Source organism: Gossypium hirsutum, chromosome A05 (assembly GCF_007990345.1).
Source record: "Gossypium hirsutum isolate 1008001.06 chromosome A05, Gossypium_hirsutum_v2.1, whole genome shotgun sequence".
In the NCBI taxonomy this organism is placed as follows: domain Eukaryota; kingdom Viridiplantae; phylum Streptophyta; class Magnoliopsida; order Malvales; family Malvaceae; genus Gossypium; species Gossypium hirsutum.
This window is the reverse complement of record NC_053428.1, coordinates 5,324,810-5,338,326: the sequence shown is the minus strand read 5'-3', so window position 1 is coordinate 5,338,326 and position 13,517 is coordinate 5,324,810. Positions and strand designations below refer to the sequence as shown.

The following is a 13,517-nucleotide window of genomic DNA, read 5'->3' as shown; positions in this document are numbered from 1 at the left end:
GGATAATAATTATTGCAAGCAAATGAAAAAGCAAGTTGATTAGTTAAGGACAGTGTAACAGAAATCCGGGAACATAGGTTGACAAATAAACAATGCTCGAATCTTTTCCTTCATATTTGTCAAGGATTTCCCATTAACTGTCTATATTTGTAACTAACCATCTTAAATTATTCAACGACGTGTCAATTGTCTTCTTCTATTTTTTTTTCTTTTAAATACGCTAGTTTGGATTTTTTTATAAAATGTTTAATATCTTTTATTGTTATAGACGGATAAAATAATAAATGTTAATTTTATTTAATTTTAGTTTTATTTAATTTTTTAATAATAATGAATGAAATTGACCTATTTAATAATAAATAGATTAATTTAATACAATTCTGATTTTTCAAACACTCTCACCAATGTTTATATATAGGAGTAGAATGTTTTATCTTCGGATTCGAGTCTGAAAATTTTCTATAATTTTAATTATATTATAATTATTTATTACATGTTTATTAAAATTTTAGTATATATTTAATTATAATGATCGAAATTATTTTTTTGCCAAAATATTTTAATTATTTATTTTATAATTAAAAATTCAATTAAAAATAAATTCAAAAAAAATGATTATTTATTAAATCAAATGAATATTGATAGTATTATGTATAGATTATTGTATGTTAAATTGTGGTTAATGGTTCCTCTACTATATTTAAATTTAAATTTTAACATTTATACTTTAATTTAACATAATTTAATTCCTCTATTTTTATAATATCGTTCTAATTTATCATATCGTGATAGATTTTATATGTGTGTGTTAAAGAGGTATTTAAAAAAAATTCACTTCAACAATTTAAAAAAATAATTAAGAATATTTTTCTTTTTTTACTAATTCATGTTATTGTAAAAGTAGAGATCAAATTCTATCAAATTAAAATATAAAAAAAAATTCAAATGTAAGCATAACAAATGGATCAAAACTAAAATTTTCCATTTTCTCAGAGTTGGACTTGGTGTTAGAGTAACATAAATATACCTTGTGGGCTTGGCATCAATGAAATTGGAACCAAATGGGGACCAGCCAGCTGAGTGAAGCTGCCACCGGTAAGTCATTTTAGTGTCGTTTTTTTTGGGCAATCCGCGACAGTACAACACTGTCAAAAACTAATTTCCAGATTGTACTTTGCGATTCAAAGTTCCTGAAAAAAAGGAAGATACAGAATTGAAGGAAGTTTCAGAACAGGAAAAATGGCGCAAACATTTGTACTTTTGCGTATTTTCAACGTAAAATAATGGTATAACATGAGTTTCTTACAGTGCTGGTTGTAGTTTCCAGCAATTAAAAGAAGAGAAAAATCAGAAACATGACTGAGACAGTGAAACTATTGAACACAAATTAGAAAAGATAAAAGTAAAACTAATGAAACCAAGTCTCTTTGAGTTAAAGATAAAGATAGCTTCTTCTAGTACTGTAATAATGATTATGTAATGTCAATAAAGCTTGAAGTAAAGTTTGATTATCTTTTGACAGAAGCTCCAAGAATCTTCCTAAGCAATTACTTTAAGTGTTTGTTATGGTGTCATTCCCCCCCCCCCTCCATAATTATACTTAACAATCAAAACCCAGAAAGAAACAAGAAAAATCATTAGCTATTGAAGGTTGCTTAATATGGACTTATGGGTTAATAAAGTTTATTTCATTCAACAATTCAAATCTTTTTAACTTGATCTTCTCATTTGCATAAAATGACAAGGAAAAAAATCCAGGTTTTTGGTGTTTCTATCTGTATTTATTTCATCCATCAATTAAAAGCTATGTGCTATAAATGTTTAACAGCGACTATTAATGAGTTGGGGAGACTTAAAGAATAAGGGATTCAACTGATAAAGCTAATCCTAATCCTAATCCCTAACCAAATTCAATTGAAAGAATCTTCTAAATCTTATCATATAGTGCACAAATTTTTGGCCCACATAGTTTGATGGATTAAACAAATACAAAACTTGAGGGCTTTTAGACAATGCTTACAACTTTCAAGAGAGTGCCTTGAAAGCATGAAAAAAAATGAAGCAGTAATTTATGGAATGCGACCTATTAGATTTCTAGTAAGTGCAGCAAACCCTATCTGTCATGATGTGCCGTCCATGAACCGCAGACAAAGCAATCCCACAAATAAACAGACTGAATAAAGCAGGGGAACAAAAAAAAAAAAAAGAAGAAGAAGAGTTCTAATTTGTAGATTTTTTTAATTATTTTTTTGTGTAAAAGATTTAAATACTTATCCCATTAACAACACCATAAGCTTATCTTTACCTACTGAGTTGATGTTACAAATGCTAAACGACAAGAGGCCTTACTAATATTGTATGATATGAAGGGTTGAATTAAGCTCCAAAGTCTCAATTTGCGTGTCTAATTGGATTGTTAGTTCATATTCCAATATGAGGCTCAAAATAAAGAGGGAATTTAAGGAAAATAAAGTTACAAACAAAAAGAGTTTTAAGGCACCCCACAAGACACGGCCTCTTTTGGCTAAAGACTTCAATATAGCTGACTTCATTGACCAAAGAGACTTTTTTTAAATAAACCCCAAAACTGAATTTAATTATGAAGATCTTTATCGTCATGTATCCACGGTTTGATTAAAAAAAATTCCATATGATTTTGAAATTTTGAGCCATCAACGGTGAAAACATGAGGAGAAACTGGAACCCATTAGGGACTACTTCATCTGCATAAAGTTCAACCATTGTCCGGACCAAAGAAGAGAGAAAAAAACATGTAGAGATCAATGTCAGAGAGGGAACTCAAAGAAAAAAATAATAATAAATGGGAGGGAGAGAGAGAGAGGAAGAGTCAGTTTATTTGAAATTTAGACGCTCCAATTCTTTAATTCTGCTTCACCAAATTCCACGAAATTCAAAACCCAGCTTTAAAAACCTAGTCTTTCCAATACCCAGATCTCAATTTCTTTCAGTTTGATTAAATTTGGCTCGTTTAATTCATTTCCCCTGTTTCTCGTTCAACCAGAGCATCTTCTCTTATAGTTCAAAAAAACTGAACTTCTCATTCATCTTTCTTTGTTGTTAGTTTCGCAGCTAGCTATCTTTGATTCCTCTTTTGTTCTTAAATTATCTCTAAATTCTCTAGAATTTATATATCCTCTGCCTTGTATTTTTTTCCCAAACGCTCAATTCCCAGACTAAAACCAAATTTTACCTCTGTGTTTCGATCCAGGATTCTTGAAACTTTGACAAAGAGTCGAGTCATGGGAGTCCAAAAAGATGTAGTGAAATTCAACGTAGGGGGCAGAATCTTTCAAACGACGGCGACAACCCTCGCAAACGCAGGCAGGGATTCTTTTTTCGGTGCATTGTTTGACGACAATTGGGACTTACAACAACCACCAAACAACCGCCAAGAATTCTTTATCGACAGAAACCCCGACTGTTTCGCTGTCCTCCTCGATCTCCTCCGAACAGGCGATCTCTACATTCCTTCCAATGTCCCAGAAAGGCTTCTTTACAGAGAAGCCATGTTTTACGGCTTAATTGACCATGTCCGTTCGGCCAAATGGGGTCCATTTGATGGTAACAGGTTAAAGCTATCCAGGTCAGTAACGGGACGAGCTCCAGGGGATGGAACTGCCATCCGAGCTGGTCCAGTTGGCGGCTGCTGCGTAGCTCATGGCAGCATGGTTCATGTCTTTGATTGGATGTTAGAGGAACACCCGCCAATCAATCTTGACTACCAGAGGGTTAACGACATAGGTTGGGTCAACTCGGAGCATGTTTTGATAAGTGCTTGCGAAAGGTTAGGGAAAGGAGATGGTGGGATGGGCTTGTTCAGTTCATCAACTGGAGATTTGAGATACAAGTTCAACGTTGTTCATGATAATCAAATTAAGAGTTACACCGCTGGGGCTTTGAGTTTCAGTGCAGATTATAAGATTTTTGCAAGTTGTAAAGGAAGAAGCAATGAATACGGGATTGGGGTTTGGGACCAAGTTACGGGTAAACAAATGGATTTCTTTTATGAGAGTCCTGGCTGGTCCCTTGGTGATGCTGATAAGCTCCAATGGTTGAATGAGAGCAACTGTTTATTAGTTGCCACGTTGTTTCCCAGGAAAGATAACTGTTACATCAGTTTACTTGATTTTAGGGAGAAGAGAATGGTTTGGTCTTGGTCTGATATTGGTGCTCCATTTACTGTTGATGAGAAGAGAGTGAGAGATGCTATTGCAATGGAGGAATGTAATTCTGTCTGTGTAGTGAATGAGTATGATGATTTGGGGTTCATAGATTTAAGAATCAATGGAGGAAGTGTGAGATGGAGTTCCAGAAGTAGGTTGCTCAAGGGGAAAATGCCTGATGAGCCTTGCTACCCCAAATTGGCATTGCATAATGGGCAGTTGTTTTCATCAATGAATGACTCCATCTCAGTGTTCTGTGGTCCTGATTGGGTTCTAACATCAAGGCTTCGAAGATGTTACGGAGGTTCCATCTGTGATTTCTCCATCGGGGGTGATCGTCTCTTCGCGCTTCATAGCGAGGAAAATGTGTTTGATGTATGGGAAACTCCACCGCCACCGGTTATATGATTCAATTCACGGTTGTAGCAATCTTTTCTTTTTCCTTTTTTGTTAGTGAAAGAACATAGAGGATGAACTTACAATTAAAACAAAAAATCATATAGATTAGGCAAAGATTACAGCCTTAAAAGGCTCATATTTAAAGTCTTGTACTGTACAGAGTTTGCTTGCATGCTGTTTCAAAGAAATGAAAATTGATTGCTCAACGATTATACTTCACAAATTTTCACTTGCATATACAGTACTCTGCAGCAAAATTTGGGTATATTGTTGTTTACTTTTTCCTCTTTTTCAACAGACATGTCACAAAGGCAAGGTCACTAAGATTTTTCTTGCCCTTCTTTTTTTTTTCTCTTTAGGACAGACCGCTTTATCTTTTCCACTTTTGACCTAGTCTTCATCAATGTTCCATTGCAATTGAGTTCCAGTTTGAATAAAAAAAATGCTGATTACATGTGAGCAGTTGCAACTGCTTTACTATCTTATTCTGAATCAGAAGAACATATGACAGAATGATGAAGTGGTTCTTTGCATAAAGTTGGGCAAAGTGGGTAACAGCTTTAGGTGCAGATACGTTATGGATTGGATAGAATCCTAAAATCTACTTTGAATCTATTCTCAAGGTATCTTTTTTTTCTGATGCACCAAATCTACTAAAGGTAACCCTCCCACCACAACAAACTCAGCCTGCATTTAGTAGGTTTGTTCACCATTGATGAATGTTTGATCACCAATTCAAAGAGCCCCAAAGGGGGGGGGGATATAGTATCTCTTCTCTCTCTCTCTTACATGAATGAATAAAAATGTGGGTAACTAAGATTAGGTTTGCAATTAGTTAACAGTTAAAAGCTCATATGTTAGCCATAACAACTATCTGGTGCCAACCAATGTCATCGCCCTGTAGATCATTGATGTTTTTAATCAAAGTACTGACAGATTTGGTCAATCTAACCAAAAAAAAAAAAGAGTTACGAGAGGAGGATTTACAGAATCATTGCCTGTAATCCTTGAAGAAATATGATGGGGAATGTCAACATTTATATTGTTGGAAGTCAAGCTTTCATGGTATCTAAGTTTGAATCACATTGTACTGTTCCATTCGTCTGAGCCTGAGCTGCAATCCAATTTATGAAGATTTGGAAAAGGGCACACGAGGGTAGCACAGTGATTCACCAGTATGAAAGCACTCATTTGCCAAATCTTGTCCACTGATAAATTCCCTGATAAGTGATAACTATTTGAGACTAGGAAAGTAGCATTACAGAAAAGGGATAGCTCAACCATGGCATTAGCCAAAAACTTAATCCATCCCAGGGTTCATGTCTTCTAGGTTGATCAATCGCCATCCGGTTGCCATAAACTCGAAAATGAAGGCCAAACTGATGTTCACCCTTGTGCTTTGTTTGATCTGAATTAAATAGGGGAAGTGAGACGTGTTAACTTACTAATGATAACTGTGGACACAGCTGTTCTAAAATAAATATGGCATACCTGCGAGGTATGAACATTGAAGGACACCAATGGAAATAAAATATATATTTTCCATCTTTCTGTTTTTCTCTCCCTCAAATTTTCTTTGTTCAATTCCAAGCATCACAATAAAGGCATAAGTTAACCCGTCCTTAAACACCCTGATCCACTTTCCTGTAAATGCAAATGATAAAATTAGATCACTAAACAGTCTTGCTCATATAGGCAACCATGTGGCCCAAACATTAACCCAGAAGCGGGTCCAAGAATGAAGAATGGCAAAATTCTATACTTCGGACCAAAATCAAGGAAAATGAAAGGAACAAGTTGGATGCATGATGAGGCAAAGGCAACCATTAAAAACAACCTGTTTTAGAAGGGTGTCTATATAACATATCCTTTGATGTAACAATATCTGGAACTGGTTCTCCAATTTGCCTGAAGCCATATGTTTCTGCTAACTGTTTTCTGTATTCGGCAGTCATCAACTGTCTGCCAAAGATGGTGTCACCGGAACCACCATAGCTTCTATGACTTTAGTCCTTTTCATGGGATTTAGACCCTTTTTTTTTTCTTTTTTGGATTAATTCCCTTGGGGTGTAAGGCAAGGCTGTGCCAGTCCCTCTTCAAATGACAGATACTTGCTATTAAAAAAAAAGGCTAACAACTTTGAGGCTGTTTTGGGCATAAAAACTGAAAAGACACATCGACTATGAAAGCAGTGAGCTTAATGGCAATTAACTGCAGAAGCATATGCCATAACTGGGATAAATAATAATAATTCTGATAGTATGCTTTTGTAAGCAGGATATTTCAAACTCCCCTCCAAGTTCTTTTAAATGAGCCTTGCAATCCAGTGTTTCAAATATTTGGTGAGTTTTAAACAATTAGAGAAAAAAATGGTTTTTGATTGCAATTGAGAGGACTCACGTGGTGGTTTAATACCTTAATTATTGGTAATTTGCTTCAAAATATGCATACTGTCTCTTGAGACTTGTTCTAAGCCTTAGGTAGCTTGAAACCCAAAAACACACATTTTGATGTCACTACAATTTTATACTAAAGTTATTCCATCTATACCTACATTAAATGTTGAATTAGAAATTTTGAGATATCTCTTCTTCCCACCTAATACATACCTGCTATAATTTGGGTATTTGTTTTTAATGAATAATAAATTGAAATCAAACCACTTCAGTAGTATATAAGAGGCTGTATATAATAGACAAGTTATGACGATGCTTATTTTTATACATAATTAGGAAAGGCAAAATTTTAAATGAAGTAGAATTAAATAAAATAGAATTGGATGCTCGGTGAGACGAGTAGATTTCTTTTAAACAACAGGTAAGAAATAGTTATGGTAATTACTTATCTCGTTCAATCTCACTCTATTAGATGAAATTACTCTTTTATTCATGTACATTATAACTATTAAAAAGATAAAATGTAAAAATGTGTTGTATAAAGATTCATATGTTTTATGTTTAATATTTACTTGCTTTTTAAAAAAAATAAAAATATTAGAAATAATAATTAGCAAAAATTAAATTGAAGAAAGACGGTGTGGAGCAGTAATAAATATATTTAACATTTATTAAGATTGTAGTGATTTTCAATACTACACATCCAAAGTGGAGTGAGATGATGAAGGAGAGCATGCCATTTGTGGAACGTAATGGATTTTGTCCATCACCATCCCTACACATAATTATTCTTAATCTTTAAATTGAAAGAAAAAATATACTTAAACACATTCGAACTCAAATATTTTTAATTGCTACAATAGTAAAAATGCCAATTGAGATAATGCTCAATTAATAATGGACAAAAATATATTAATAAAATTAGGGAATTAATTTTAAAAATAAATTGTTTGTTAATATATTTCTCCTTTTACTTGTAATTTATTGTTTAATTAGTCATATTAATTTATTTATTTTTAAAAATAAAGTGTTCATGACACATTTTTTTTTCATTTTTTTCGTATAAAAATTTTAAAATTTTAGATAAATTCTTTCATGTTTTTTTGAGAGTACAATTTTTTCGATCATTAATATTTTCTTTCAAGTGATAATAATTTATTTTTTCATAATAACGTCTTGTCATTCATAACAATAAGCATAAAGTATGAAGTATATTCTTTATAAAATTAGTTTTCTATAACAATATCCTATTGTAAGTTTTAGCTTCCTTCAGATCATTGGTGAGATTATCTCCGGTGAATTAAAAACAATGATGAGCGTGAAATTAATTATTGTAGTGGTGATATTGAATATGATAGCAGTGATATTAGAATCAGTGATGAGATATGTTTTTGGATTCAATTGCAGCGATAGTATTGAGATGAAAGCATAAAATGGCCATCGAAGATATTAGACTAAAAATGTGTATATTTAAATTAAGAAATTAAGAAATATTGAAATTATATATATAAATATAAATATAAATATAAAAAGAAAAAGAAAAACTATATTCTATTTTAATTAATAAAATATATTAAAATTATATTTATGTAGATTTGTAAAACATGTTAAAAGATAGTATAGTATAATTGGAGTAGATTTGAATAAAAATATTATTTATAATTTTTATTAAAGATAAGATTTGAATTCCACTAATTATTTGTTCATATAAATATTATTATAATAAGCCTGTAATAACATTAAAATAGGATACGCATAGAAAAAATTATTTAGTAGCAGAGTGATGTATTGAAAGCAAGGATTAAGAAATGGCATTTGACGACACTAATTGCAATCCCAATATCAGAAATTGATGAAATTCAGAGTGGTTTTTTGTATTGCAATACCAAGAAGGTGGAGGATTGTGGGTCAACCCTAAAACTGCTACTTAATTTAAACGTATAATAAACTAAGCTCAGCTGCATACTGTAGGCCATTGCTGTGGTACTCTCAAAATTCTTAATTTTGTCTCAGAGTCACGTGCCTTCAACGCTACAATAATCACATACCTATGCAAAGATTGGGTTAGGTATCCCATTAAACTAGACTCAATACAAGGAACCACTGGGTCGGATCTACTTTATTACTGCTTAAATTATTATTGTTAATAATAATGGTGGACAATGCCAAAATCCACATATTGGAATCCCAACAAATTGACTCTATATTTTACTTAGCTTTGGATCTTCTCAGTGTGACTCCCTCACTTGCTTTGATTTTCAATGATTCCCCGCTGCACCCACTGATTGATTTAATTACTATGTTTACATTTTCTTTTTACTCTCTAACACTCCTCCACATGTTGATTAAACTCTTTGGATTACTTTTTTTTTGAGTGATTAAGTGCTTTAATTTGGTGGCCTTTATGATGATTCATCATTGCAATTCATCATCTTGTCAAATCCTGCTTTACATGAAATAATATCACCTTCCGATTATAACTTAGACATTACTGTTAGTGACCGGGCATAATGTCCTAAAAAGCCTTTTGTTACGGAACGTGCCACCAACACTAATCAAACCCAACGGTCCAAACAAAAACATGGCCTAACAGTGACAATCCTCACCGACCGAACCGTAAGGGATTTTCTGTTGAATTTGCTTTACAATTTGAACATGAACATTAAGTTCTATTGGTGGTTGCGTACAGTGAATTCTGAGTCTCATACATTATATATATATTTTGAAAAGGAAAGATCCTTAACAACAACAACAGCAGCCCCTAATCATATAATCCCACTATCTCAGACTTCCCATGAGTAGCCACACTCAACATTAAATAAAAAGGGAAGAAATTAGAACAAAAGAGAGGGAGAGGGAGAGAGAGAAAGGAAAAGGATAAAGAAACCCCAATCCCCCTTTTGTTTACAAAGGGGAAGATTTTAATGTTCCAACCCACCAACCTCCATTTCTTCATCGTAAAGTCTCCTGTTATCCAATTATTTACGTCCATGTCGCATTAGCACTCGATTACCGTGAGAAAGGGTAAAACGGGGCAACATAAATAGGAGAGAAAGAGATGGATTTGAGTTTCAGAAGAGGTGAAGCTAAGGGCAGTGTTGTTGCAGGCTCTGTCTGGGAAACTAGAATGAAGAGTGATGAAGTTAAAGATGGAATTAAGGTTTTCAATGCTGGCACCATTACTGAAGAAAACAGTAATGGTGTTGGTGGTACTAAAAGATTGAGCTTGAAGAAAGGCCAACCTGTTGTCGGCGGTGTCGGGAAGAGAAAAACTTGGAAAAATGAGAGTTTTGAAGGGTTAGAGAAGGACCCAATTCAGATTGCTAAAGGCAACGCCGAGGAACAATGCAAGGAGTTGAGTGTGTCTGTTGGTGGAATTAGTAAGAGAAGCCACCAAATTCGGGTGGCTAAAGGAAGATCCTTGGAGCATTGCAAAGACTTGAGCTTGTCTTTTGATGGAATCAAGAGTCCAGTACAGGTCAAGAAAGGAAGATCTGAAGGAATGAGGGAGCTCAGTAAGTCAGTTGATGGAATTGAGAGAAGCCCAATTCATATGAAGAAGCCAAGATCTGAAGTTCCCAAAAGGAGTAAAGATGTTAATGAAGGTGGTGAGAGAATGGAGGGGAATTCAGTTCAATTAAGGAAGTCCAAATCAGAGCAGTCTGCAGGTAATGGAAATGGAAATGAAGCGAATCAAAAAGTTTTGGTTTTGGATGATCAAAACAAGGGAAATAATGTTCCCATTGATGAAGATGAGGAGAAGAATGGATCTGAGTCTGAGGAGAAGTGTAAAGAGTTTGGTGTGTGCCAAGAAACGTCCATTTCAAGCAATGGAGATATAGTTGATGATGGTGATGGTGATGGTGTTGAAGATGATGAAGAATTTTCTGAAGAAGAAGAAGAGGAGGAGGAAGTTGAGGAGGTTGAGAACGAAAAGAAGAGTTTTGACATCAAGGAAATGACTATACCAGAAAAGAAGCTTGCTGATGAAAGGAAGAAATTACCAGAAGAAAAACCTGGCAAAGCTGAAGTGAACAAGTTACAAGAAGATAAGCCTAACAAAGTCGTTAATGAAGAGAAGAAAATTAGCCAATTCCATAATAAAACCTCACCATTTTCTTCAACCCTGAATAAACAGCTTCCACCAGTTGTAAAACATGCTGCTTCAGTTTACACAACTCCTACAAAACCTACAATCTCAGATGATTATCATTACCAGAGATTCCCACAATCTCAGAACAAATTGCAGAATCTAGGTAGGAAGATCAATGAGTTTTGATGTAGAATATAATTGCAACTTACATAATTTTTTCTTATTTTGTGTTTGTTTGTGTTTCCAGTTGATTTAGTAATGTGGAGAGATGTATCGAAATCAGCACTGGTGTTTGGGATGGGAACATTCATCATTATCTCATCCTCTTACACCCAAGACCTCAACATCAGGTCTCTAAATCGGCACTGGGACACTAGTCTCCTTTTTTTCATTGTTGTCTAAAATTACTGAAACTGTGTTCGATCAATGCCTTTCTGCAGCTTTATTTCTGCAATGTCCTATGTGTGTCTTGTCTACCTTGCCGCCATATTCCTCTACAGATCAATAATCTGCAGGTAGACCCTTGCATCAGATGCTATTAATTATGAAATTTGATCCATTTATTGTGATATGTTTGGGTAACATTCCAGGGGAGTTATGGACGTAGATGAATTAAGCTATGTGGTTGGAGAAGAAGAAGCATTTTGGTTACTTAAATTGGTTCTTCCTTACTTGAATGAGTTCCTAATAAAACTCAAGGCACTTTTTTCTGGTGATCCTGCAACAACAATGAAGGTAGTGTAATAATTAAATTCCCAATTTTCAACCATTTGTTTTCATTTTCATTTTTTTTAATAAAGTTGATGCATTGTGCAGCTGGCAGTACTACTGTTAGTTTTGGCCAGGTGTGGCAGCTCTATAACCATCTGGAAAATGACTAAATTGGGTAAGTTATATTGAGTTAAAATCATATAACAAAGGGTTTTTCTGGTTCTTACTTTTTACCCAAACTACACTGCTTGGCTTTACAGTAAAAGTCCCCACTTTTTTTCACACATTACAGAGAAACAGAAACTGTTAAATTCTCACAGTGAAATGAAATCCAAAAGCCAGTTTTGTTTGTTCACTTTTTAACAGACGCTTCGTTGTGCTCGCTGTCTCAGGTTTTTTTGGCGTTTTCATTGTCCCAAAAGTCTGCTCTGCTTATTCACACCAGTTAACTGCGTACGGTAAAATCCCATTCCTCCCATGCGATAATAATAATTATATTTTGTCTCTATGCTACATTCATTTCATTTTTTATTTACAATTAATTTCTACAGTAGTTTCTACCGTTGCAGAATATATGAATTCGGCTGCGCCCACTTTGCCCCTCGCATCTGACATTATCATTAAATCCTGTTCGTCTGATTGATTTTAACGGCTCTTTCTGTTTCCTTGGTTGATCTGATAAATGTTCCCCCTATGGGTTAGATTTCATGGGTCCTAAAGTAGGCCTCATGATTACATCATTATCTTCGCTATAGGATTCTTATTCGACCCACTACTTTTATCCTCCCCTTTTAATAAAGTTTTAAAATCATTTATTTATTTTGTACATGTTAAGCTGGGAATGACTATTTTAAATGTAAATGAAAATGAAGGAAAATTTTGGATTCGACGGTTTCGAGATGCGTGGGAATCGTGCACCCATAAAAATGCCGTGGCAATGGCCATCTTCACACTGGTTTGGAACCAATGTTCCTTTGTAGGACGAGTTTGGGCAGGTAATAAATAAAATAAATTTAAAAAAAACTGCTTGAGTTCATGTTTTTTTTTTCCTTTGATTTTAACATTTTTGGTTGTTCCTTTTTCAATGATGTAAAATGGTGTAGCGTTCATGCTATTTGTGGCACTGCGATATTATCAGCAAAAAATGGTGACAGATGAATGGGTGGAGGATGAAGACGGGCCTAGTTGTCAACAAACATGTGAAGGACCCATTGGAAAACAAACACATGGGCTTGCTCCATGATCCATCTACAGTTGAACGAAGTAAAGGATCCTAAGATTATGCTTTGCCCCATACCTACAATACATGTTTTTTCAAGATATAGTTTTATAGTAGTATATATGGACTGTAAATATGCATGTTGGGTTTATGTGACTTTACTAGATAACAACGTTAAGTAGAGCAGCATGAAAATAAACATTTGATAAGCCATGTTGATTACAATATATGGAAATGGAAGATGGCGGGTTAGCCTATTGTTTTTATTATATTATTATTCTTCTAAAAAAGTTATATCATCCATTCTCTGAGTAAAGTTTAGATATCACAAGTGAAATTAGGTAAGATGCCACCTATCTTTTTAAAGTTCATTAAAGATTAAATTTAAAAAACACCATATTGATAACTCAGTGTTCGTTTATTTCACTAAAAATGGTTTTCGAAAAATGACTTACTTTTTTAGAAAAAGTTAATATATTATGGTGTTTTGATGTATATGTGTAAAATGTTTTTTG

At 33.9% G+C, this 13,517-nt stretch overlaps 2 protein-coding genes across 3 annotated transcripts; both read left to right on the top strand.

Moving 5' to 3' along the window:
• The first annotated feature begins 2,604 nt into the window (after positions 1–2,604).
• On the top strand, positions 2,605–4,789 carry LOC107958934 (BTB/POZ domain-containing protein At2g24240). The gene has a single exon (XM_016894852.2). The coding sequence runs from the start codon at positions 3,261–3,263 to the stop codon at positions 4,590–4,592; it is 1,332 nt and encodes a 443-aa protein (XP_016750341.1). The 5' UTR covers positions 2,605–3,260; the 3' UTR covers positions 4,593–4,789.
• A 4,936-nt stretch (positions 4,790–9,725) lies between these two features.
• On the top strand, positions 9,726–13,271 carry LOC107958933 (reticulon-like protein B21). 2 transcript variants are annotated; one of them, XM_016894850.2, is made up of 8 exons: positions 9,726–11,235; positions 11,320–11,422; positions 11,513–11,587; positions 11,663–11,807; positions 11,889–11,958; positions 12,176–12,241; positions 12,656–12,778; positions 12,887–13,271. In XM_016894850.2, the coding sequence occupies exons 1-8, from the start codon at positions 10,038–10,040 to the stop codon at positions 13,024–13,026; spliced, it is 1,920 nt and encodes a 639-aa protein (XP_016750339.2). In that variant the 5' UTR covers positions 9,726–10,037; the 3' UTR covers positions 13,027–13,271. The 2 variants fall into 2 exon arrangements, with proteins under 2 accessions (XP_016750339.2, XP_016750340.2); XM_016894851.2 differs by lacking the exons at positions 12,656–12,778; positions 12,887–13,271 and adding an exon at positions 12,353–12,649.
• The last annotated feature ends 246 nt before the right edge of the window (positions 13,272–13,517 follow it).

What these genes read in the sequence shown, in the direction of transcription:
- LOC107958934 (XM_016894852.2), top strand. Translation starts at nt 3,261, where the DNA reads ATGGGAGTCCAAAAAGATGTAGTGAAATTCAACGTAGGGGGCAGAATC.
- LOC107958933 (XM_016894850.2), top strand. Translation starts at nt 10,038, where the DNA reads ATGGATTTGAGTTTCAGAAGAGGTGAAGCTAAGGGCAGTGTTGTTGCA. An exon ending in CTGGAAAATGACTAAATTGG is followed by an intron (nt 11,959 to 12,175) that starts GTAAGTTATATT and finishes TCGCTGTCTCAG; the next exon opens with GTTTTTTTGGCGTTTTCATT. An exon ending in TGTAGGACGAGTTTGGGCAG is followed by an intron (nt 12,779 to 12,886) that starts GTAATAAATAAA and finishes AAAATGGTGTAG; the next exon opens with CGTTCATGCTATTTGTGGCA.